The sequence below is a fragment of the Carassius gibelio genome, chromosome A3 (genome assembly GCF_023724105.1).
Source record: "Carassius gibelio isolate Cgi1373 ecotype wild population from Czech Republic chromosome A3, carGib1.2-hapl.c, whole genome shotgun sequence".
In the NCBI taxonomy this organism is placed as follows: Eukaryota; Metazoa; Chordata; class Actinopteri; order Cypriniformes; family Cyprinidae; genus Carassius; species Carassius gibelio.
In genome coordinates this window covers 30,830,908-30,858,773 of record NC_068373.1, presented here as the reverse complement: position 1 = coordinate 30,858,773, position 27,866 = coordinate 30,830,908, and the positions used below count along the sequence as shown (strand labels likewise).

Here is a 27,866-nt window from a genome sequence, read left to right as displayed (position 1 = left end):
CTTTTATAACTGTCTGGTTTGGATCAACCAGCAAATTCATTTCAACGGACTGTTAGGACCACAGAAAGGATCATTGGTGTGCACCTGCCCAGTCTTCAGGACTTGTACAACTCCAGAGTGAAGAAACATGCAGGTGACATCATCACAGACCCCTCTCACCCCGAACACAACCTGTGTGCACTTCTCCTCTCAGACAGACGCTACAGATCTCTGTGCACTAGAACATTTTCACATAAAAACAGTTTATCCTCCATCTCTAGCTTAAACAGCTAACACACAAATCACTACCTGTGTTCTGTAATTCATTTCTGTAATTCATACATCTGTAATTATTGCCTCTTACTCAAGTATGTAAATACCTATGCACATCTCTGCCTATTATGCATCAAACTAAGATTGATGTAAAGACACAAAGCACTGCCATCAAGTTAGCATCTTTAAGCATTCGCTCACACACACATACACACACACAAAAATTCTAATCTATGACTGTATAACCACAAACAATCTGGATTTTATGTTTCTAAATGAAACATGGCTAGAAGACAGCTGCAGTGCAACAGTTTACTATTTACGGAGGCTATATCTTTAACACCAAGCATTTCTGCAGACTCTGTTGATATTCTCCTTGATTCCTTCAACTCAAAAGTTTAGAATGTTATTGATGATATTGCTCCAATAATAGTCAGTAAGAAAACAAACAGACAGAAATCAGTTTGGAGAAGATCAACAGCAGTTCAGACTCTGAAAAGACAATGCAGAAAAGACGAAACTTGAAATTCACTATAGCATTGATAAAGACATCCTTCATGCTTTTAATGTGAAACTAGCCACAGCTAGACAGAACTTCTTCTCAAACCTTATAAACAGTAACTTAACACTCGTACTCTTTTTGCCACTGTTGAGAGACTGACAACCCCCCCCAAGTCAGATTCCCAGTGAGACTGGCATGCATGACAGGAGATGGGTCTGGCGATCATCCAAAGGTAAAAAAAAAAAAAAAAAAAGAATACAAAGCTAATGTAGATATTTAATTATATATTTACTAAACATACTATAAAGTGATTTGTTGCTTTCTGCTGTTTTAGGACTAAGAATTTTTTTTTTCTTAGTTAATATAACAAAGATTTAATCTCAATACTTCCCTTTAAAACATTAAGCAATATCACCAGTGCATCCTCCCAGAAAATCAAAGACATTTATGAGTGTGGTTTCAATTGTGATGCCACATGGTAATCCGTAGTAGCCAAAAACTTTATAAATTCAAATAACTAAAATTTTCAAATTGAAATTACTTCATGTTCTAAGTAAGTACAACTTAAGTTGGTCAGTACAAAAAAGATAACTCAAAAAGTTGAAAATAACTTTCTTTTTTATTTTATTTTACAGTGTAGTCTGTAATATTGTTGTTATTATTTTTACTTGTTATAGCACTTATATATCATTGCTCTTTTTGTTGTTTTTGATCGCTTCCACTGTCCTCATTTGTAAGGCGCTTTGAATAAAAGCGTCTGCTAAATTACTAAATGTAAATGTAATTATTATATTTTTTAAGTTCATTTTCATTATGCATGCAAGTGTAGCAGCATGGCCATAGGCAAACAGACACTATAACACTAGACAAAGGACTACGCCACCCCAAGACTTGCACCCAGGGAAATACTACGCACCCACAGGTGCTAATCAAGGCAATGCAGGTTCGGTTCCAAAAAATAGAGCGAGAGACATGGGTACCAAAATACAGAGCTTTATTAATCCAAATAATAAAATTACAAAAAAAAAGGGGAAAAAAATCACATGAGCACTGACACACTTAATGTTTGGTTACTTGTTACTGATCACACAAAAAGAGCAAAGATTTACAGGGCTGTGGTCAGCTGGAATCAACTCCTAAAGAATTACAAAATGCAATTATCACACACTATCGGTGCACCCATTCACATACACACACACGATACCCAGTGAGATTTTGGTTGGTGATCGACACGCCACAACACTGCACACGGTGACAAGATAGCACCACCACCGCACACATGTGGAGATCTGCCTCCCTGCCCTTTTTGGGGTTTGACCCACAGCACCTGTAAATGAACAAACCAGATCAAAAAAAACTAAAGGAAAATAATTTACAATTCCAGACAAACATTCACAAGAGAATAAAGTTAAACTAAAAAAAACAAAAAAAATTAAATACACACTGGGCTCAAAAGAAAGGAACAATCAAATAATAAATCTGAATAATTCAAATCATCCGGCCTTCCACATGGAGTACAAAGAAAAACAAATGCACAACAAACAAGCTAGGAACAAGACAGCAACACTTCTTAATACTGATGTCCGGAGCCCTGCACCACAGCAGGAACTCTCCAACACACAAGCACCTCGCGATGCTAAATGGACAGGGCCAGCACTGAACCGGAACCAAAAGTTGTTAATAAAAACTAGGATGCAGCCAAACGTCACACCGAAGCAAAGTCATGAACGATGTACACGATGGTGTGGGAGCCAGGAGCGGGCAGCAACGAACTGCTGCAATGAAAAACAACCAACTAGTTCCCACAGTATGATTAAACTTTGTACTATAAACTTTATATACGTACCCAAGTAAGCAGTCTGACCAAACACCGGTTGCAACATTAACCAGTCGACTTAATGCGGCTAAAAGTGATACAAAACACTAACATTAGCACAACAAGAGTACAAAGATGCCATAAGTCACATTACTCTAATGCTTACCCTTTGGATAGATGCACAAAAAGAACCCTAAGTGAGCTGTGACCAAGTTAGCCACACTGCTAACCACCATGTAAACACTGGTACCAGAAAGGGGCGGGGCGCCTAAGAGCAACACATCCTTGTGACACAACTCCACCTTTTATATGCTCACCCCTAACCACTGATAGGCCAACAATCCTAACAATCAAAATATAGGAGGATCTAGCCATCCTGCCACAATCTACCCCTGCTTTTTGTATCGTCGTCCCGACAATGCCATACAAAAGAAACCCCTAGGACACAGGACTCAACACCAAGGCCTATAGAAGACCGAAATCCCACTTGAAGCAGCCTCAGATGAGGACATGGCCTCACTGGTCGCTTCACCCACGGATCGTGGGAGACGATAAATGTTAGGGTGTTGGCCAGCAGTAGTTCTTGTTGTCCTTCGCAGTACGGCCAAATCAGGAACAGGGAGGTCTGTAGATACAGCCACGGATACAGGAGTCAAGCCCCCATCTCCAGAGCACAAGTGTCCTGAGGCCTCTGGCACCCCTGTCACAGACCCAGAGGGAGCTAACCCACTCTGTGGTGCAGATTCAACCATTAAAACAGAATCTCTTAATGCCGACCTAGGTTGCATGGAGAGGCAAGCTTGAGGGACTTCGGGCACTAAAGCCAACAAGTCACCCTCATCCAGCTCATCTTCAGAGGGCAACGCTCTTCCACTCAAAGGGCTATCATTAGGATTCTGATCTGGAGGACATTTTTGAATCCTGGCTTTCAACAGGGAACGGTGAACATGCTTTACCTTGCTCAGCTCGTCCATCGGCGCGATTGTGTATACAGCACCACCATCTTTTGGTGCTTTCACAATTTTGTATACCACCGAATCCCACAAATCCTGGATTTTGTGGCGACCTCGCATGCCACACTCCCGTAGGTAAACCAACTGGCCCTCCTCTAATGGTGTACACTGCACATTCCGATCATGATGTGCCTTACGTCGTTCAGCAACAGCCCTCAAACGGTCACGTGCACCTTCAAATGCCACCTGGAGCCTAGTCTGATGTTCCACAATCCAGTCATGGACGCTACCTGCCGCCTCCTCTTGAACTCTCCCCAGCAAAAAGTCAACTGGGAGCCGCGGTTCTTGCCCAAACATCAAATAATACGGGGACTCCCCAGTCGCTTGATGAGGGGTGGTGTTATAACAAAAGAGTACCTGCGGAAGACAGGACGCCCAGTCTCTCTTCCTTGAAACAGGCAGTGTGCGGAGAAGATTATGCAGAGTCCTATTGAAGCGCTCGCACTGGCCATTACCGGCTGGATGGTAGGGAGTAGTGCGAGACTTCTCCACTTTATAAAGGTGACAGAGCTGCTGAATAAGGGAGGATTCAAAGTTGCGGCCCTGGTCTGAATGAATCCGATGAGGAACCCCAAACTTAAAAAAACCACTCCACCACCAAAACCTGAGCCACAGTTGCAGCACGTTGGTCCCTTGTAGGGACAGCCAGGGTATATTTAGTAAAAACGTCAGTCATTACTAAAATATTTTCAATGCCTGAACGAGAAGGTTCAAGCATAGTGAAATCAATGGCCAAAATCTCATTTGGCCTCGAAGCTAGCAGATGGCCCATGAAGCTATGGCCAATGGGCTGCACATCTTTGGCAGACTGACACCTTTCACATTCCTGGCACCAACGGGCCACCTCTGCAGACATACCCGGCCAATAGCATCGTTGCCTTAACAACTCAGTGGTTCGTTCGATGCCCTGATGTCCATGCTCTTGATGGAGCTGTGTCAGAACATCCGCTTTCAAAATGGTGGGCAAAATCAACTGATAAAGCTCCTCACCCCCATCAGGGCAAAACACCCGTCGGTATAACACACCGGCTCTTTCCACCAAACGATCCCACTGCCGGAGCAACACCAGACTGGACTTAGACAACTGTCTACGTTCTTCTACACTAGGAAAAACTTTCTGTTTCCAGAAACTCAGAACCCCCTTAATAACTGGGTCTGCCCGCTGCAGAGAAACCAAGTCGGTAGTAGAATGACTAGGCAAAACAGAAATAATTGCTTGAGTAGCTTGAGGCATCACATCTACACCTGTTTGCTGTACAACATGGGGGACTGCAGTGCCTGGAAGCCAACCCTCAAGCCCACTGCAATCAGGTGGATGCCGCCTTGACAGAGCATCTGCATTTCGGTTACTTTGCCCTGACCTATACTTTAACTCAAAATCAAAAGCAGCAAGTTGTGCAGCCCAACGTTGTTCAGTCGCCCCCAACTTTGCTGAAGCAAGATGACTAAGGGGGTTATTATCAGTAAAAACTACACATCTGTGCCCCAGAAAATACTCACGAAACTTCTCCGTCATGGCCCACTTGAGCGCCAAAAACTCCAACTTCATAGAGCTATAATTGGACATATTGCGCTCAGTGGGCCGAAGACTACGACTAGCGTAGGCAATAGGCCGCACCTTTCCCCCTTGTTCTTGGGAAAGGACGGCACCTAAGCCACTATAGCTAGCATCAACCTCTAAAATGAAGGGAACGGAGAAGTCAGCGTAAGCAAGAACAGGGGCAGAGGTGAGTTTACCTTTTAGTGCCTCAAAACTACTCTGACAGTGTGCCGTCCAGGACCCACTAAAACTCGGTCCCCTACTTTTCTTAGACTTGCCTCTGGCCAGCTCAGCAACCAGTTTATGCAGAGGGGCTGCCATTTTAGCAAACCCCTCCACAAAACGCCGATAATAGCTGGCGAAGCCCAGAAAGGAGCGCAATTCTGAAACGCTAGTTGGGGTCTGCCACTGGGCCACTACCTCCACCTTGCTTGGATCCGTAGCGACACCTTGAGATGATACAACATGTCCTAAATACTTCACCTCGCGCTGAAAAAATGCACACTTCTGGAGCTTAGCTTTAAGTCCCTCAATCGCCAATCGACCCAGCACCACTTCCAGTCGTTCTAAATGTTGGAACACAGAGGAAGAGAACACCACAATGTCGTCCAAATACAACAACAAAGATTGGCATTGCTGGTCACCAAACAACCGTTCCATCAATCGCTGGAAGGTGCTGGGAGCATTGCAGAGACCAAACGGCATCCGGTTCCACTCAAACAAGCCAAATGGAGTACAGAAAGCAGTTTTAGGTCGATCCGCTTCTGTGACAGGGACCTGGTTATACCCGCTGGCCAAGTCCATTGTGGAGAACCAGCGGGCCCCAGTCAGGGCATCAAGGGATTCCTCAATACGAGGTAAAGGGAAGGCATCCTTCCTAGTTTTAGAATTTAACTGACGGTAGTCTACACACATCCGTAGACTACCGTCCTTCTTTTTAACCAATACAATAGGGGAGGCGTATGGACTACAGCTCTCTCTAATCACCTGTGATTCCAGTAGCTGGTTAATATGTGCCTTCACCACCTCGTACTCTGAAGGGGGGACCCTCCTGTACCGTTGCCTGACCGGGGTATCATCTAAAAGTGGAATATCATGCGAAAGAAGGTTAGTGCAACCCAAATCCCCCTCATGAGCTGAGAACACAAAGTGGTATTTTTGGAGTAGGGCCCGAACCTGGGCTTGTTCCTCCACTGACAAAATCGACAAATCTACAGAGTCAATCTGCTCCTGTACTGTAGGACCCACCAGAGTCGTATGAACACTTACCATAGCAGTGGCTGACCTCACTTCACTTATGCCTTCAGGCAAACTTATGACAAAAACACCGTTCAAGGTACCTAAAGATGTCCTTGGGTAGAGTACAACCTCAGTAACACCCACATTCACCACAGGTATATAGGCTGTACCCCGAGTCACTTGAACCAGTGCAGGGGAGGCCAGCAACCCAGCAGGTAACCCAGCCTCAGATGGTTCAAACAGCACAGTGCCAGTAGAATAATGCTCTGAACAGGTTGCTGCTACAAGCCTCATCGTGCCCCCCGGAATGCGACACACCCCATGTCCCCGCACCCGAACTGTACCAGCATGATCAACAGAAAACTGAGTATTAACTTGATGACAATGCTGCAATGCATGCATCAAAGGACTAGGGGCCTGTGACACGGCAGGTAAATCAAAAAGGGATATGCCGTGTTGCCCAAAGAGCTCCTGGTAGCATCTTTTAAGGACATTCATTCCCAACACACCTGGAACCCTCAACCCAGAATTACCAGGAGGATCTCGGACAACCAGCACCCCACAATCTGGGACCACTTTGCCACAAAACTCAACATCTAGCTCCATGTAACCAATGTAGGGGATTGAAAGACCATTTGCAGCAGTAAGTTGCAACCACTGGCAAGACTTAAGTCGCTCCTGCCCCCATGGCTCATAATACTGCTGAAAACAACTCTGTTATGGTAGAAACCATAGAGCCTGTATCTATCAAACAGGGCACCTGGACCCCACCAATAAGAACATTAAGATGAGGGCAGGAGGACACTAAACGAGATGCTGGAGTGGAAACGTTTACAACACTTGAGCCTGATAACTCCCCAACCGAGTTGTGGCTCTGCAACTCGGTGGGGATTAGTTTTCCGACTGCTGTGCTGGACGAGTCTGCCTACTACCAATCGGAGGTTCTTCCCTGCACTCCCGAGCAAAATGGCCAGGGCGTTGACATCTCCTACAGATAACATGACCATAACGTGGGGATCGGCTACGTGAGCTTGGAGCCTGCAAACGAGCTAAACCCTGGGAAAGCTGATTTATCTGCTCTTGTTGTATTTTTAACATGTCTTTTAATTCAGTTAACTCTGTTGAAGGAGAACTAGGAGGACCTGTACGCGACTCACCCTGCACAGCATACTGGACCCCATAAGCCAGTGGAACAGACTGACTTCGTCCCCTTACGCCCCCCGGCATTCCCTCCCGTTCCCAACGCATGGCCTCACTACGCACCTCTAAAAGTGTAGAGGAAGGTTGACGGCGGACCAATTGCTTGAGTTCACGACGAAGGCCGATATCAATAACGTGCTCAACAAATTGGTCACGCAATAAAGCTTCTGCATTCGGTATGACATGAGGAGACTGCCGTTTCACTTTCTCCAGGAGGCCCAACAATGCAATGGAGAATTCTAACAAAGTCTCTCCCTCCTGTTGTCTCCTGGAGAAAAAGGCCTGTTGTAAAGCTACATAAGACAGGGAACACCCATACAATTCTCTTAACGCCTGAATTATCTTCTCAGGATCCCCCCTCTCTATATCAGAACGATATCTGATCTCATCTCGGGCCTCACCTTCCAGGTGATCAAAAAGAAAGAAAGCTTGGTCAACTACAGACAAATGACGTGCCCGCATGCAAGCTTGGGCTTCTTCTACCCATTCATTAATGGTAAGGCTTGATCTACCGCTAAACATGGGGCATTTTCTATCTCGGGGCAAAAAAATTAATCTCTCAGATAATGGAGCACTAGCACCGGTAGATTGCTGCACAACAGATGGCCCGGTGGCAGCAATAGTAGCCACGCCAGGATCTACAACAACTGGAGCTTGTTCCTGTCTGAGCCTTTCGTTATCAGCCTTCAAATGGGCAACAAGATCTCTAAGTTCTTGCAACTCTCCTTCCATAATGGATGTCAAACAGTTACCACCAAACAGGGGAATGAAAAAGATAAAGGGGGAGGGGGGGGTAGAAAAGAAAACAGCCAGGTAAATCCTTCCAGAAGTTTGTGCTGCTGTCTTGTTCCTAGGAATAACCGTAAACAAACAAAACACGATATAAATTTAAAGGAATATCCAAATCAACAAATTGACCCACGTCTCTGCTCAAAACTGTGGAACCCTGCCGACTACGCCAGAATGTAGCAGCATGGCCATAGGCAAACAGACACTATAACACTAGACAAAGGACTACGCCACCCCAAGACTTGCACCCAGGGAAATACTACGCACCCACAGGTGCTAATCAAGGCAATGCAGGTTCGGTTCCAAAAAATAGAGCGAGAGACATGGGTACCAAAATACAGAGCTTTATTAATCCAAATAATAAAATTACTAAAAAAAAGGGGAAAAATCACATGAGCACTGACACACTTAATGTTTGGTTACTTGTTACTGATCACACAAAAAGAGCAAAGATTTACAGGGCTGTGGTCAGCTGGAATCAACTCCTAAAGAATTACAAAATGCAATTATCACACACTATCGGTGCACCCATTCACATACACACACACGATACCCAGTGAGATTTTGGTTGGTGATCGACACGCCACAACACTGCACACGGTGACAAGATAGCACCACCACCGCACACATGTGGAGATCTGCCTCCCTGCCCTTTTTGGGGTTTGACCCACAGCACCTGTAAATGAACAAACCAGATCAAAAAAAACTAAAGGAAAATAATTTACAATTCCAGACAAACATTCACAAGAGAATAAAGTTAAACTAAAAAAAACAAAAAAAATTAAATACACACTGGGCTCAAAAGAAAGGAACAATCAAATAATAAATCTGAATAATTCAAATCATCCGGCCTTCCACATGGAGTACAAAGAAAAACAAATGCACAACAAACAAGCTAGGAACAAGACAGCAACACTTAATACTGATGTCCGGAGCCCTGCACCACAGCAGGAACTCTCCAACACACAAGCACCTCGCGATGCTAAATGGACAGGGCCAGCACTGAACCGGAACCAAAAGTTGTTAATAAAAACTAGGATGCAGCCAAACGTCACACCGAAGCAAAGTCATGAACGATGTACACGATGGTGTGGGAGCCAGGAGCGGGCAGCAACGAACTGCTGCAATGAAAAACAACCAACTAGTTCCCACAGTATGATTAAACTTTGTACTATAAACTTTATATACGTACCCAAGTAAGCAGTCTGACCAAACACCGGTTGCAACATTAACCAGTCGACTTAATGCGGCTAAAAGTGATACAAAACACTAACATTAGCACAACAAGAGTACAAAGATGCCATAAGTCACATTACTCTAATGCTTACCCTTTGGATAGATGCACAAAAAGAACCCTAAGTGAGCTGTGACCAAGTTAGCCACACTGCTAACCACCATGTAAACACTGGTACCAGAAAGGGGCGGGGCGCCTAAGAGCAACACATCCTTGTGACACAACTCCACCTTTTATATGCTCACCCCTAACCACTGATAGGCCAACAATCCTAACAATCAAAATATAGGAGGATCTAGCCATCCTGCCACACAAGTTTGTATCTGCTGCAGTCCATTATTTTTTTTAACCAACCTTTTATGTAATATATGTTGTGTCAGGGATGTTTATTTCTGTAAATCTTTTTTCATCCTTCCTTCCTTTTGAATATGAAAAAGTGCTCACCGTTAAAACCACTGTCAGGACATAAGCTTTCACTCAGCGTCTGCTAAAACAATGAGCTTATGTTGACTCACCATCTCCACTGCCAGCCATTGAGAAGTAGCTGTATTCTGCTGAAATTATTTAGTTTGCATTCAACATTTAACATGAACGCATTTCATTCATGTTAAGACAGATGTTTTATCAGTTCTCTTAACCACTTGTAAAATTTAATTGCACATATTTGTGATAGTCAATAACTTTTTCCAGCAGAAGTATGTCACATTTAGTTGGTTTCCATGCATTATAATAGTAAATAGCTGTATTGATTCTGCGTGATATTCTCTGAACTTCCCTATGCAACCACTGGAGGCCAGCCTTTTAATGTTATTATCATTGTATTTCCAATATTTCTTGTGTAATGTGTGTATGTGTATATGTGTATATCCTTCCGGAGAGAAACAGCGTCACGTGACTCAAAAGTGAAAGTGAAAGTAAATGGTGTGACATTTTACTCAAGCTCTCTCTCTCTATATATATAGCTTTAATATAAATAAATGCTAGCCTAAGTAAAAACAAGCTTATACTTAATACAAATAGACCTACTTGAAACACTTAAAGCACTGAAAGATAAAGTGTATTGTATAAAATAAATGTACAAATAAACTGTATAGTCTTCACTGTATAAATGTAATATAAATTAATTCTTATTAATTTTACAAAAGTGATTATGTCAAGGAGAGCGAGTGATTTTCTTTCTAATGTTTGATTAACATTATTGACAAATTTTAACAGCAGCTAAATTAAGCTGCTTTAGGGGAATAACTCTCCCAAAAATGAAAGCTCTGTTGTTGTTCTAAACCTGTAAGGGTTTCCTTCTGCTGTTGAATGTAAAATTATTTATTTGAAACAATCCTGGTAACCCCACAGTTGCTGGGACCTAGTGACTTCTATAGTATGAAAAACAAAATACACTACTGAAGTCAATTTTGACCAGAAACCTCATAGTTGTGAACATTCTTCAAAATGTCTTCTTTTATTTGGAGGAGAACAAGGAGGTTCATACAGGTTGAGAGCAACTTGAGGCTGAGTAAATTATGACAGTATTTTCATTTTTGATTGAACTATCCCTTTAAAATCTTTATATTTAACTATTAAAGTTTGTTTAAGACCCAAATGAGTGTGTGGACGACGAGACAATGCAACACATAGGCCTAACTGAGAAAAGAGTTGCAAAAGAAAACAGAAAGTATTTCATTATGTAAAAGATGAAGATGCATTTCCAAGCATTAGCCTATACTGTAAATACAACAGCTTGTGAATAGTTAAGATTCACATAATGTTATTTACTTCAGAAAAATCAACAAGGGCTTAACTCCATAACGTGTGTGTGTTTGGGGGGGGGGGGTATCAATATATAGTCTATTAATATGAACATGTAGAGTAGCCTACAACAAACTGCTCTTGTAATATGACATGAGAAAATAACAAAACTCTGAGCTCTGAAATAATAAACATCTGCTGATCATACAACTATCTAATAGGACTGTATAGTGAATATTTTTTTTCTTTAGAGAAGTGTTCATGTTCAGTAAGGTCATATGTGCTCCGATGAACATTAGCCTATATTATTATATTGTATTATTGTATTTAAACTGTTAGTGTGAATATATTTGAACACGCCATGTTAGTCCCTGAATAGACTTACATGATTTTCAATAGATTTGAGGTGATATTGCTTGAAAAGTGAATTATAAAGGGTGCTCAAAGAAAAAAATAATGCAGTTCATTTTATTATCAAAGCCTATGTGATAACATAACCTGAGGCTAAAAGCTGTGATATTAATGTTGCCCACTATAGAGAGCCACAGGTTAAGGAATAGGCTTATTTGAAGATTATTTAAAACAAATCAATAAATAATAACCAGATCTTTTGTCAGTACAGTAGGTATATTATCAAATATACAGATGACTCTATGATAATGAGTCTTCTACAGGAACAGGATCGAGGGCACGGTCCTGTAGTAGAAGACTCTGTGAGGTGTTGTGATAAATTCAACCTTCAAATAAATGTGGAAGAAAAAGAAAAACAAGGATATGTTAATTGATTTTGGAAGATCTACACTGAGTCCAGCGTTGAGAACATTGATGGAGAGGATATCAAGTTGACTGATTATAATCAATGACAACATAAGCTTAAAGGGAAGGAAGGTGTGAGCATTCAATGCATGCACCAACATGTTGACTTGATTCTGTTAAGTCTTTTATTTATTTTAAGTCTTTTATTGAATCAGTGTTTTCATGCTGTTTTGAAATCTGTATCACACTGTTAAATAGGAATAGGTTAAATTATCTTGTCAAAGTGCCAGGGAAAGTTATGAGGAATGAGTCAAAGTCAAGCCTTTGAAATTGATCACAGACAGGATTTAACAAAAGCACATTCAATTTTAATACATTTGGACAATCATTTGCTAAAGGAATTTCAATTGCTGGCCTCAGAGCATTGGAAGAACAAAATGTTTCAAGGGTTATTTTGTGTCAGTGGCTAATTTTTATTTGTCTGTAGATGATGTATTGTCTGTATGTGTTGTGACTTACTGCTGCAAAACTAGTTTCTCCTAAGGGGGACAATAAAGTTAAACAACAAAAGGAGTTTTCCATTTAATAACATTATTTGTCTGTGTTGTAAATGTGCATAATGTTTTCCATTGTAAATGTTTCAATATTATTAAATTAGGAGACATTTACATCAGAAGATACATATTTATTTCATTTGTTGCAGGCAGTGCAAAAAGCTGGTTAAAAGCATCACAAGATACATAATTCAGTCAGAAAAAAACATACAAAACTTTCAAACTAGATTAACAATCAAATTAACTAATGACAGGTTAAATGGTCTAACAGATGCTGTAGAAGAATTAACAAATGAAAAAAGAGATTAGAGATATGATATTAAAAACAACAACAACAAAAAGTAATTTCAGCAAAAAGGAATACAATTTCAAAATCTCTTCAAATGTTTTAAATCTTATAAGCATAAAGACATTAAACTCTTTTTTATGTTTTGGAAATGACTGAAAAAAAATGTTAATAAATGTTTTCACTCTGCTACCAGCACAAATGAATGAATATATATTTATGTTATGACATATAATGTTATGATATATAATAATTTCCTGCTTGTGTGTGTAGAATCCAAGGCCTCTAGGAGTGGAGATTTTATTTATTTATTTATTTTGAGGATTAAAAGGTAATTAAGCAAATTAATAGTTATAATTGTAGTTGAGCAGCTAATCGATGTAAACTATTTGCAAATAATGGTTCATTTTAAAATATGCACACATTTGTGTGTCTCATCACATTCAGTTATGAATTTAATTAATCATGTAAATTAAATGGGCTACTTTTAATTAATAAAAAAATAAAAAAGAAATCTCATTGATAACAGTTGAATATTTTGCATTACTGGTCATTGAGGCCAAAGTATAATTTTTATGTGTAAGCTAGCATATGCATACTGTGTGACAAATTTGGTCATCAGAATAGTACACACATACTGTAGGTGCACCAACCGATTTTTGGAATGACGTGTACTTTGAAGCGCAGGTCACACGTGCACATTGAATTTGTTTTGCACTATTGAGTTGTTCCACAAGGTAGCACCACTGGCCCGGGCCGTTGTTTCACAGTAGAAAATTAAACTAAAGAGACGGAACAACAACAGCAACAACATAGCGAAGTCTGCAACAACAACGGCCGCTTCGACAAGCGTTTGTGCGAGAGTTTTATGAGATTGCTGATTTTAATTTAAAAGAGTAAAAATAAAATTGTATTGGTCATAACATCTGTAGAAATATAGAACAGACTCTGAACTAAGAGAAAGATTGTTAAATAAAGTAAACTTTGAAACAGGGGTTGACTTGATTTGGGGGCCTTTAGCAAATTTCAGGTATGGGGCCCCAACACAATAACTATGTGCTCTATTACGTCTAACCCTAACCTCTCTCTCTCTCTCTCTCTCTCTCTCTCTCTCTCTCTCTCTATCTCTCTCTCATAGTTTATAGTTTGTTTACCTGTTAACAACTTATAAAGCCATATACAAGGCTCACCCTCATGTCGTTCCAAACATGTAAGACCTCCGTTTATCTCCGTTAAACACAGTTTAAGATATTTTAGATTTAGTCCGAGAGCTCTCAGTCCCTCCATTGAAGCTGTGTGTACGGTATACTGTCCATGTCCAGAAAGGTAAGAAAAACATCATCAAAGTAGTCCATGTGACATCAGAGGGTCCGTTAGAATATTTTGAAGCATCGGAAATAGATTGTGGTCCAAAACTAGCAAAAACTATGACTTTATTCAGCATTGTCTTCTCTTCCGTGTCTGTTGTGAGAGAGAGTTCAAATCAAAGCAGTCTGGATATCCGGTTCGCGAACGAATCCCTTAATGTAACCGCATCTTTTTGAACCAGTTCACCAAATCGAATTGAATCGTTTGAATGAGTCAATCTTGTGTTATCTGGCTTGGCTCTGTGTTCATCTTCAGTTCTCTCTTCACAGCAGTTCAGTCAGTGTACTGTTTGAGTAAATGAATTACTCCTGGATATTGGTTTGTTTGAACCAGTAGCGTAGCCAGAAAAGAGGCTCTGGGTGTGCATATGAAAATCTGGGTGTGCCACATTTATTGTCAGATTACTGTGCAAAATTATGGGATAGTGTTTTTGTCGCACTGCTTCCGTCCAACCATACTCCTAGTGGTAATTTGCAGGTCGTGTCAAAATTTAGTTAATTGTTAAATGTAATAATTTTCTTCCAAATACGATAATTTTGAACTTCTGGTACAATACTTGGACATTTCCAATCTGGCAACACTGTCTGTTGATGTTGGGCCCGGGGAGGGAGAAATATCCTCAACAGGTGTAACATTAAGGCCTTGTGTCCGGCTGTCCATCAAGCCAAGGTTTTTTGCTAAAAAAAAATTAAGAAAGGAGCTCTGCGACATATTGCTAGCTAGCAATGTGCAATCAAAAATTATCTGTTTATATCATAGACTGCTGGGGTCACAGTCAGCTGCTGTTTACTGATTGGTTGGCAGTCCAAATGTCGGCAGATATATTTTAACAAAAATAATTTAAAATGTAAATGACATTTTTTAACATTTTGAGCATTATTACACCATATATTGGATTCTTATTTCTGTGTCCCTGAGAGTATGATTTAGAGTGTTCAGTGGCGTCACAGAACTGCCAGATTCAAACAGCTTTCGCGTGTTGGCTGCACTGAGCCAGAGACGGACGCGCTCAGCGCTTGTCATATATTACAATTAATAACCTGTGTTTTCAACCACATAATGTTTATTTTAGGTTTCATACATTTAAATATATATAATCACTGGTAAAACAATACATTGGTAGTTTGTAAAATACACACTGATGTCTATGGAAGCAGCAAAAACGAATGAAATGTAATTTGCAGACGTGTTTTATTCATATATCAGACACACATAGCAGAACAATAAAGTTTACTCTGTTCTTCATCCAGTTCAACAGCCACTTACTTTCATGTATTTCGGGAGAAACTGGGGAATTCAAGTGCTGTAAATCCGGCTGACAGGACTCTGAACTGCAGCGCTCATCACGTTATAGATCAAGATAATTTATAAAGGTTTTTAAACGAAGAATCGGAATATCAGATAGTTGACATGGTAAGCAAGTTTGTGTATATATTTGAATAAAAAATGAAAAACTAAAAACGAATACCGATACATCTGTTAGTGGCTGCTGTGTGTCACGTGACAATCATGACACGTCGCCATGGAAACAAGGGGTCAGTTAAAATATTTGTAATTTACGCGTGAAAGTATTGATTGAAAAAAATACATATTTTCTAAGTAAACAACAATAGCACAAGTTTAGTAAACATTTTTTATTGAGACTATAAAAAATAATTCTGCATCTATTTTTAGGTGTGCCAGCTGCCACTGTGGGTGGCACCGGCACACACTGGCACACCCGTGGCTATAAGTGTCTGACAAATTAAAAAATTAAACAGCTTAAGTCATTTGTGGATTAATGCGTATTAGAGACGCGAACCGTTTCAAATGATTCAGTTCGATTTGGTGAACTGTTTCAAAAAGATCCGGTTACATCGAGTGATTAGTTCGTGAACCGGATATCACAAACCACTTTGTTTTGGACTCTCTCTCACAACAGACACAGAAGAGAAGACAATGCTGAATAAAGACGTAGTTTTTGCTATTTTTGGACCAAAATGTATTTTCGATGCTTCAACAATGTCCAGTATACAGTACACCAGGGGCGTAGCCATTTTTTCAGAAGTGAGGGGGAAAGAAATTATTACTTAAATTATTATTATTATTATTTTGTTAAATAACTTATAGAAATTAATACTTTTATTTAGAAAGGATACTTTAAGTCAGGGGTGGGGAACGTTGATCCTGGAGGGCCTGTGTCCCAGCAGAGTTTAGCTCCAACCCTAATTAAACACACCTGAACAGCTAATCAAGGTCTTCAGGATACAGGTAGGTTTTTATTTTTCAGGGCTGGAGCTAAACTCTGCAGGGGACACAGGCCCTCCAGGATCAACGTTCCCCACGCCTGCTTTAACTTGATCAAAAGAGATGATAAAGACATCATTTTACAAGAGATAATGAGTAACAAGAGTAATGATGCAAAATGATTCAGCTTTGAAATCTCAATAAAATACATTTTGAAATATATTCAAATAGAAAACAGCTATATTAAATAGGCTAGTAAAAATATTCCAAAATTTCACTGATTTGCAGTACTTGTATCAAATAAATGCAGGCTTGGTGAACAGAAGAGACTTCTTCAAAAAACATTAAATAAAAAATTATGCATTTAGCAGACGCTTTTGTCCAAAGCAACTTACAGTGCATTCAGGTTATCAATCTTTACCTATCATCTATTCCCGGAGAATCGAACCCCCAACCTTGCGCTTAACAAAAATTACTTAAATAACAAGCTTACTATTCAAAAACTGTTGACTGGTAGTGGACACTAAAGGCAACTTTAATTTTTCTCTAATTTCTAGCTTTTAATTGGCTTAGAAATCTATAACTGCTTGACAGTAACAAAAAATAATGATTTGTTTATATACTAGTAATACTACAAACACTTTTTATCACATAATAAGGCAGAATAGTTTCTATACTGTAATAAATGTCAATTAGCACTGCATAGTTCATATACTTTTTTTATCACCTGCTGGGGAGTTTTTTTGGACTTGAAAAAAACAAAACCGAAAACAACTGTTTGCCCATATTAGGAGTTTCCTGTTATGACTTTCTGTGCGAGAGCGGCCTCCGGCTTCGAGTATGAATGAAACACACACTGCACAAGAGTTTATCGCTCCGTGCATAGACTATACAAATTCCGTGAAGTTCATTTCATCTTCTCTGTCTGAAAAAAACATCAGGTAATGCGTAGACTATGAAGGTATTTTTGATTCAAATTAACTGAGCACCTGTGGCAGTGCGATTTGTAGTTGTAGAGAAAAGCCACACATGTGTATCAGTAAAGTTGAAGTCACAGAGTGAAATGTTTTTAAGAGTTGCAAACCTGTAGCCTTTTTTTCTCTCCCACAAACACAACACAACAGTTACACCTTCTCAAATTCTTCATTGCAGGTGCACAAATCCTATTCTACAAATCACACATTTAGAAACTCGTACGCTCACATTTTTGAAACAATTGCTGCAGTGAATGTGGTGCAAAACGCATTTACACACCCGCATCAAGAAATGTGCAGTCGTGGAGAAATGTTGAACATCCGCAAATCAGTACGTGAATTCATCAAATGAGAGTTGCACACTTGTAGAATATTTTCTCAGAATGCCTTGTATATTTTTCTAACACAAACACAAAGTACATAACTACAGCTTCTTGAATCTGCTGCGATGAAGCTCAAACACTGTTTTTTCGCTTTCAAGCGACAAGTTTCGCGCTCTCCCTTTTGCACCGAGATATTTGGTTCAAAAGTGATTTGTGCATCTGTAGAGGTAGTGGGCGGGGCTGTTTAGAGATTACAGAATTTCAGCCAATCAGAAGAGCTTACTGAGCCAGTAGATATACCCCCCAAGCAGTTTTACGCCCCTGTTGTTCCTCATGCGTCCAGTAGGGGGAGGCTGCAGACCTATGACCTACTGTAAAATGTATTATTTATATATATTTATAAACTGTTTTTATATACAGAGACTGACTGATATATGATGTTGTGAATTTATATTAAGTTATATTTAGATATTAACCATATTCAGGCCATTAGACATACAGTACTGTGTAATCATATGGATCCTAAATGAAATATTTGCTGTACAATTCACAATTGCTCGTTATACAGCAACAGAACATGCCCTACATAGCATTTTATGAAGACCAACAAAATTTAACAATTTTCTAAAGTTCCAAGGGTCATTTAAAAGAAAGACAATATTGTTGTTCACAAAAAAAAATGTATTAACACCATGACTTGGTTATTTCTTAACAGCATGACTCCTGTAGATGACTCTCCAATGGTTTGCCACTCTTCTTTAATTGTTTCTTTATCCTGCGGTCAAAGTGATCCCACTCACTGATAAAAATAAATAAAAAAGCAAAAGTTGCATAGTGGTAGAAAACAATGGTTATTTATAAATAATGGCAGGATGTCATGTTTCAATTTTTTTTTTCCTTTATAGGATCCTTACAGTACCTTGCGTCAATGACAGGTCCTCGAAGGAATTTCTCCTCAGCCTCCAAGATGGACACATCTTTCACAACAGCAAGAGCACAGATGATGGACTACCAGAGAAAGATTTATCACAGCCCAAATAAGCCAAGCATCATTTTGCTTTTTTTTTTTTTTTTACAACAAAATCCAAAGTTCCTTTTCTATATTAAGCACAAAACTATTATTTTATAGAAAATATCTAACATTATGGATAAACTATTTGACATTAAAAACAATGTGAATATGACACCATGCAGAGCACAACTAACACACAAGACCATACCTCTGGAAAAGGGACATCCATAATGAATCTGATCTGGTCACTGTGGGTGTGTGTAGGTGTGCCATCCAAAATTGAAGTCATCTGAGTGTAGATAACATCAATTCGCTCCTGATCTTCAATGAACAATATTGATGGAACACTTGGAAAAAGTGTCAAGTCACTTTGATTGTTTTTTTTTTTTTTTTTTTTTTTTTTTGTCCATTGATGATAGACTGTGGTTAGTTAAGTTTGAGTCAGACAGAACATCTGACTCAATCAAGTACTTTTGCCTCTCGAAATAAACTGATCCATCTTTTGAATTCATATCGCTATTCTTTCTTATTTAATTGATCAATCTTTTATAAATAATAAATGTTGCATCATTACACAATACAATCAACAACAAGTACTTTAGCAGATTATTTAACATACCTCATCCGTATCGCTTCAAGAAGGTCTGCTGCTATCATACATATAGATATGGTCTGCTGTTCTTATAAATGACTGGGCTCATATACTAATATACTGCCTCCCCCTACTGGACGCATGAGGAACAACAGGGGCGTAAAACTGCTTGGGGGGTAGTGATGGGAAGTTCGGATCATTTTACCGACTCGGACTTTTGAGTCTCGTTCAGCGAAATGAACGAATCTTTTTTCGAGTCATTTCGTTCATTTCGTTCATTTTAGCAAAATGTTATTAAAATATTAAGTGCTACCTCCCCGACACATCTAGTACTTACGCAAACGTTGATCACACTACAAACAATACAAAAATAAAATGCTATGAGATAAAGAAAAAAATACTAATTCTTTACCTGGGTCTTCAGTCTGTGATTAGCTCATCTCACCTCTTATCTGACAAGAAGTCTTCGGGTTTAAGTCATTCCTTAATCACGTGACAGCCCCATACGCAAAACTAACGCGGTCTTGAGCAGTGTTCGAACTATACCGTGTCCTTTGGGGGAGCCCACTTCTTTTTTTTGGGGGGGGGGGGGTAGGTCGTGCACATGCGCATGCCTCAAATAAGGACTTACAACAGCTACAAATGTATGCACTATTATACATTATCGACACGAGTGCCTCAAAAAAGGACATATAATGACTTACAAAGATACATAACAGCTACAATATGCACTATTATACTTTATCGACACAAATTGATAGGTCAGGAAGACAGCCTTGAATGATGTTGCGCTCTCCTCCGTTAATTTAGAATTCACCTCAATTACTTTATTTGCCAGAATCGCTTATCAGATTTGCTTAGTCAATGCCACTTCAATGGCCATCTTGTGTGCAATGCTGTCCCTGTATTTATATATAATTTTTCGCGACTGGTTCTGAGCATTAATCATTAATCCACTCCTCAGACAAGTGCGTGCCAGGTACCTTTTCAGACAGAAGAAGGTTTTTTGCGTCCTTACAAGTTGTAACGAGTGGAAAAAAATGTGGCCCCTTTAAGAGCTGCGCGCTCCCTGTAAAACGGTATGCACTCTGTATGATAATGTATACACGCGCGACTCGAATCGCCCATGTATACGGGTAATCTCTGTTTGGAAATAATTTTGTTTTAATCTTGTTTGTTTTGTTTTGGTTACGCTGTGGACGGTGGAACATGGGACAGACAATTGTCCGAGTTCGATTGGAGAAATAAAACGAGTCGTTGTTAAATGTCAATCGCCTCCGTGAGTTTTGTCTGGCCTAATAACTTTGTGAGCTATCCATATTTTTTCCCCCTCCTGACACAACGCGTTATAAAGTGATACACCCCAAGCTTCCATCCTTAACACACAGCCATGTATATTGGCTCTTCCAGTCTCTCCACTGCTGGCTGTTCCAGTTTAACGCGAGAGAGGACTCGAAGCAAGAGGGGTTAGGATCCCAGAGATTACTTTTCTTCAGCTTCATGCGTTTTCACAGTGGGCTTGGCTTGAGGTTTACCAGTGCTTGCAGCAGGTGAATCAGTCGTGCGTTATCACTACACAATTTCTTAATAATACCAAAATTAATTGAACTACCTTGTTTTCTTTTTGCCCTGGCTATGATGCTATAACTGCATAATGGAAGGACTTTGCGCACGATAAATGGCCTCCAACGTTTATTTTTTTCTACGAACCTATGACATACTAACATGGAATTTGCAGCGCAGCACCCCCACACCTTGATGCTGTGACGTCTTTAATCTTTATTGAAGTTAATTAGGTTTTAATCGCCGTCATGCATGAATGAATAATATTTTTGCCATCATAATCACATTACAAAACTGAAATTGCACTTAAAAATATTCACATTGTCAGTATTTTTTGAGACCCCCCAAAATTTCAGATTTCTCGTTTTCAGGGGAGCCCATGTCTTATTAAGGGGAGCCGAGCTCCCCCTAGCTCCCCCGTAGTTCGCACTATGGTCTTGAGCCGGAAAGAGAATTGATTAGTTCATCTCATGAGTCTTTCGGGTCTCGGGTTGAGTTTGAATCGTTCCTTAATCACATGACAGCCCCATGCGCTATTTCTGACATTTCTGTCACCGTGTTTTTGTTACTGTTTGTTGAGGATCTGTGGTTTGTTATTATTTTATAAATAAATAAAACCCTGTTATAAATAAAATTTTGATTAATTTGTCTTCTTGACTGTCTATCGGTAAATAAACACTAGGCTATATAATAATATAATAATCCAAGCTTACAATAAAAAGTATTTATAGACTAGTTTGTTCATTTTTACTCCAATTTTGAGTTTGCTGGTATAATAATTGCTTTTCCTAGGCAGACTTGACATATTGGTGTAATATATGTATAAGAAGATTGCTCAAAAAAGGACATAATGACATACATTAAAAGCAAATAACATTTTGAATTTGAATTATTAATGTTAAAGACAAATGTTAAAGACATTAAGGTTATGATAACTTCAGCTTTAACAGTTTTAACCCAGCTCAGAGTGAGGAGTTTCAGATCCTGGTGCGACTGCCAATGCAGGAGCCATGTTTTGGGAAGACTTTGACGAGAGGTTAAGTTTGAGGCCTTCTGCTACCTCTTCTAAGACCTCAGATGCTATGATGGCCAACCTTGCAGAGCCACTCTTACCCCGCACATCAGACCCTCTGGCCTGGTGGAGGAGATGTTCACCAGTATACACAAGCCTTTCTGAAGTCACAAAGACAAGACTTTGCATTGTGGCCACATCCGTGCCATCTGAATTTTTTTTTTTTCTAAAACTGGGCAGATTATCTCAGATAGAAGAACTCACAGACTCAGCCCATCCAAGGTCAGGGAGCTTGTTGTTTTTTTAATAATGTAAACATGCCTTAAAGCAAGTCCTAAAAATATAGCCACAGTGTGTTATTTATTTTAAAGCTTATTTATTTTTATTTATTTAGAAAAAGACTAGCTTGTTGTGCAATATTTTTGTTGTTGTGATTTTAAAAGGTAATTTGTTATTGTTATAAGGCTCCGTAGCTTTAGTATCTCTTAATTTTCATTTATTTTTTATTCAAATGGTTTAAAATTATTTTGGGAATAGCTTGTTGTGCAATATTTAGTTTTTCTTTTTTTTATATTGTACTTTTAAAGTTCATTTGTTAAGGTTATTAGACCCTGTGGCTTTATTATCTTTTAATTTTAATTTCATTTTTAATTATTTACATTTTTATTATTTTAATTTATTTTGGAATAGTTGTCCTCTTTGTTACAAAGCTTTTCTGTAATAAACAATAAACAACTATTCAAAAGTATGTACAGTGTTTTTAATGTTTATAAAGTGTCATATGTTACAAAAGTAGGGTTTACACAGACAATCTGATTTAATAGCTGCACAACTAAACCAAAACAAACAAACAGACAGAAAAAAAGATCAACATTTTAAACATAACCAACTCTTTATTTCCACATTCAGTGTTATGGAAAAGTACCACCATGACAGAAATTAAAAACAACAATTTGAAACCAGAAATGCATCATGTTACTGTAGGAGTAAATAATACTAATAATAAATAAGTACTACGCACCCATTTTGTAAGGAAAGTTGTAAATGAACTAATTACTCTAGCCAATGTTGTCACACAGTACAAAAGAACGAAAAACCCGAAGAACCGAAAGATGAACTATTCAATTATCTGCATTCTTTTACTGTCAGTGTCTATGGTTTTAGCGTATGGGTCTGTCACGTGATTAAGGAACGACTCGACCCGAAGACTCATGAGATGAACTAATCAATTCTCTTTAAGGCTCATATTGCATTGGGTTTAACGTATTGGGCTGTCACGTGATTGAGGAACGAGTCAAAAACCCGATAGACTCGAACTATGAACTAATCAATTCTCTTTCCGGCTCAAGACTGCATTGAATGACAGGTGAATTACTACTACTAGAACAGAACCCATAGAATAATGCGCATGCGCGACTGAACGAATCACTCCCCGAGACGACTCGTTCTTCCCGAGTCACATTAAAGATTCGTTCAAAATGAACGAATCGTTCAAGAACGACACATCACTATTGGGGGGTATATCTACTGGCTCAGTAAGCTCTTCTGATTGGCTGAAATTCTGTAATCTCTAAACAGTCCCGCCCACTACCTCTACAGATGCACAAATCACTTTTGAACCAAATATCTCGGTGCAAAAGGGAGAGCGCGAAACTTGTTGCTTGAAAGCGAAAAAACAGTGTTTGAGCTTCATTGCAGCAGATTCAAGAAGCTGTAGTTATGTACTTTGTGTTTGTGTTAGAAAAATATACAAGGCATTCTGAGAAAATATTCTACAAGTGTGCAACTCTCATTTGATGAATTCACGTACTGATTTGCGGATGTTCAACATTTCTCCACGACTGCACATTTCTTGATGCGGGTGTGTAAATGCGTTTTGCACCACATTCACTGCAGCAATTGTTTCAAAAATGTGAGCGTACGAGTTTCTAAATGTGTGATTTGTAGAATAGGATTTGTGCACCTGCAATGAAGAATTTGAGAAGGTGTAACTGTTGTGTTGTGTTTGTGGGAGAGAAAAAAAGGCTACAGGTTTGCAACTCTTAAAAACATTTCACTCTGTGACTTCAACTTTACTGATACACATGTGTGGCTTTTCTCTACAACTACAAATCGCACTGCCACAGGTGCTCAGTTAATTTGAATCAAAAATACCTTCATAGTAGACTATCCTGTCTCTTTGAGCTTAAATCTATATTTATTCACACCAGCTCTTGAAACTTCTATACGAACACACTTGTCCGAAAAAGTGCGGGGGACGAATTTCCGTGATGATAAAAGTGGAAGGGACACATCCGCCACGTAATCTACGTCCCTGCCATACACACAGTTTCAATGGAGGGATTGAGAGCTCTCGGACTAAATCTAAAATATCTTAAACTGTGTTCAGAAGATAAAAGGAGGTTTTACTGGTTTGGAACGACATGACGGTGAGCTATAAATGACATAATTTTCATCTTTTGGTGAACTATCCCTTTAAGGCATATACCAGGGTTTGTCAAAAAAAATGTAATCTACTTTTAAGCAAAAATCTCCAATCATGGCATTCATGCATTTGTATGAGTGTGTAGCAGTTTGTGCCGGTGCACATAGGAAAAGTGCCCAAGCGAGTTTTGAAAGATCAAGACAAATATTATCATGACATGAAACAATACTTTCTTCTCTGAGGTTAATATATATGTTCTGAGAAAGACAGGATGATACAGCCTAGAAAGTGTGCAAAGAGCGCTCCCACTACAGTCACTAAAAGCTGTCATTCACTTCAGTTCACTGAGATCTCAAGATGTTCTGTTAATCAGTGAAGCTGTTTTCACTGATCAATCAATCTGTTATTTACATCGTATCTACACGCTGTTATAATGAGAGGATTCACAAGCTTGCAGAACTCAGCACTTTGTGTTCTCCAGAACATAAATACTGGAGCATTTGCCAAATATATTGGGGTCCCAAATGGCCACTTACTGTACCTCACTTATTGGTTAAGTCTGCCCCTGCTTCAAAGGCTACGTGTTTGGTCTGTACGCATATGCTAATGTACACATACAAAAATGAGTTATACTTTGGGCTTTACTGTCAGTCGTTAAACATTTTGTCTTAAAACAGTCAAATGTAAAATGTTTAGCTACTTACATCTTACCACACACTCTTCCACCATTAAAACTAAGTATCATGTTGGAATTCATGCTCATCTTTTGTGTAAAGTCCTGCCTTATTTGATTTGATTGGCCATCTCACTCATTTTGACATTGATGAGCACTGATACAGCACTGCAGAAGATGCAGAAAAGACACTGGAGAACTTTTAAAATTTCAGTCATCCTAAAAAGCGAGCACTGCGTAATGTGCAGCATCACAAATATCAAATACTGGGGGGACAGTCTGGCTATTTAATTGTATTGGTGGTTTACATCCCTAAAGATTCCTTCATTAAAGAATATGTTTTAATTATTCCTCTGGGCCCTTTTCCCAGTTGAAGTGTGGAGGATTTTTGTCTGAATATGATTTTAGGACTCCTACACCAGTGGCCATGAGAATTTCACGTTACTTATTAAAAACTCTATGAAAAAATTTACCAACAGCTCCACCAACAGCTTCACCAACAACTCCACCAACAACTTTACCAACAGCTCCACCAGCAGGCCCACCAACAGCTGCACCAGCAGCTCCACCAGCAATTGCACCAACAGCTGCACCAGCAGGTCCACCAATAGCTCCAATTGCTTGACCAAAAACACCACCAACAACTGCACCAAAACCAGTTTGTTTCTTACCAGTTATAGAAGCTGAAAAACTGAACCTATGGTTATACTGCCTATAAAATTCTTCTAATTCAGGGTTACTTTGTGCTCTGTGTAACATTTCATCTTTTTCCTTTCTAACCCTCTCAGTGTCCTGTTGTTTTCTCCATTCAAGTCCTTGAGTTTCATTCTCTGCTCTGATATTCTGAACTCTGACTCTTTCATTCTCCACCTTTCTCTCCTCTTCCTCTATCTTTCTCCTCTTTTCTTCCTCTTTTCTGTATCTCAGAGCATATTCATACATCTGATTACTAAAGTGTCCTCCTCCGTTCTTCTCTATCATTGTGTCAATCTTCTGCAGCAGATCTGTCACCTGCTCTCTGTTATTCTCATCTTCATTGTTGAAGACGTGAAATCTGCCTCCACACTCTTGAACTAGATGTCTTAATCGACTGTTCTCCTTAATGAGACTCTCTATTGACTTTCCTTTCAGCTGATCTCCATGAGTGAAGATAATGATGGAGTATTTTAACACCTCCTGACCAAACATCATCTCAATCATCTGAGGAATCTGCTGCTCATGTTCAGTGAATCTGTCATTTGCACGCAGAACAATGAGAAAAGCGTGAGGTCCAGGACTGGACAAATAAACACTTCTTGCCATCTCTTTCTTTACCTGATCATATGTGTTCACCTCATCTCGTGTGTCAAAGAACCCAGGGGTATCAAATACAGACACAGATCTACCTGAAACAGTGGCATGATTGACTGAACATTGACAGGTTACTGAATTTGAGCTAACCTCAGATTTAAACACTTTCTGTCCCAGTATTGTGTTTCCAGATGCACTCTTGCCACAACCAGTTTTACCCAGAAGAACAATCCTTCTAGATGAACGGTTAATGACATCAAGATCGCGAGTGAATGTTGTGACTGTTGTGATCCGTCTGGGCAGCATCCCTCCTTCTGATGCTGTATTAAACACAAAAGAGATGTAAGCAGTCATTTAGATGCTTATGAGTTCACTACCGGATGTAAGTTGGCTGTATACTGAGCTTGCACTGAGATATATCAGAGAATCAGCTGAATGTTAGCTAAAATTATATTAGCATTTTCCCCATTTTGATAAAAAATCTAATTGTATTTAGTTAGTTGACCTGGTTTGAATAGTGAATTTGCTAGTTTACCGAATCTAAAATGACAACACTTTATTGAAAACATGAATATTAGAAGTAAATTAACTTCAAAGGCCCATAAAGATATTAAAAACACCATGGAAGTAGTGCAAGTTACTCCATTGCATGGCTCAACTGTCATTTTCTGAAGCGACGGGAATGCTTTTTGTGTGGTAAAAACAAAACAAACAAAAATATATTCAACATTATCTTCACTTCTGTTTCATTTTCCAATGCACATTCACAAGAGCTTCACAAAATTACAGCTAAACCACTGGAGTAAGAAGGACTACATTCATGATGTTTTCGCTAAATTTCTGGGCCTTCGAAGTGAAAGTTGCTTAGGCTGTAAATGGAGGGACAGAAACTTCTCAGATTTTATTTAAAATATCTTCAGCTGTCTTGCGCACAGTCCCGTCCACACGTTTCAGAGTACCAGTGATGTGACATCACTAAAGAACACATGACTAGAATTTTGCTATTAACTAGTATATATATATATATATATATATATATATATATATATATATATATATATATATATATATATATAAAAGTTTGGAAACATTACTATTTTTAATGTTTTTTAATGTTTTTCAAGCCTGCATTTATTTGATCAAAAATACGTAAAAAAACAGTAATATTATGAAATATTATTACAATTTAAAATAATAGTTTTCTATTTGAATATACTTAAAAAAAAACATTATTCCTGTGATGCAAAGCTGAATTTTCAGGATCATTACTCCAACCTTCAGTGTGACATGATCATTTAGAAATCATTCTAATATTCTGATTTATTATGAGTGTTGGAAACAGTTCTGCTGTCTAATATATTTGATGAATAAAAGGTTAAAAATAAAATAAAATAACCATTCTAATAATATATATTATAACAATATATTTTCTTTACTATCAGTTTTTATCAATTTAACACATCCTTGCTGAATAAAAGTATTAT

The 27,866-nt window shown here is 39.0% G+C and overlaps 2 protein-coding genes across 5 annotated transcripts in view; both read right to left on the bottom strand.

The window, feature by feature from the left end:
• The window catches only part of LOC127942434 (uncharacterized), a 91,916-nt gene that overhangs the window by 25,090 nt on the left and 38,960 nt on the right, over window positions 1–27,866 (bottom strand). Inside the window, exon 14 of one of the 3 annotated variants that reach the window (XM_052538151.1) lies at window positions 26,266–26,702. The exons of 1 other annotated variant lie outside the window; for it this stretch is intronic. In XM_052538151.1, coding sequence (XP_052394111.1) covers window positions 26,266–26,702 — 437 coding nt within the window. Of the gene's footprint in view, window positions 1–24,161; window positions 26,703–27,866 lie in introns of those variants that run through there. One more of the 3 variants, XM_052538135.1, reaches the window with a different exon arrangement.
• Window positions 18,403–19,561, bottom strand: LOC127942727 (PWWP domain-containing DNA repair factor 3A-like). Of its 2 annotated transcripts, none has more exons than XR_008149387.1 (4): window positions 19,447–19,521; window positions 19,036–19,148; window positions 18,735–18,823; window positions 18,403–18,614 (listed from the first exon to the last, which is right to left on the bottom strand). XR_008149387.1 is itself a non-coding variant. In XM_052538652.1 (4 exons), the coding sequence occupies exons 1-4, from the start codon at window positions 19,482–19,484 to the stop codon at window positions 18,524–18,526; spliced, it is 357 nt and encodes a 118-aa protein (XP_052394612.1). In that variant the 5' UTR covers window positions 19,485–19,561; the 3' UTR covers window positions 18,407–18,523. The 2 variants fall into 2 exon arrangements, 1 of the variants encoding a protein (XP_052394612.1); XM_052538652.1 differs by having other exon boundaries at window positions 18,407–18,614; window positions 19,036–19,174; window positions 19,447–19,561.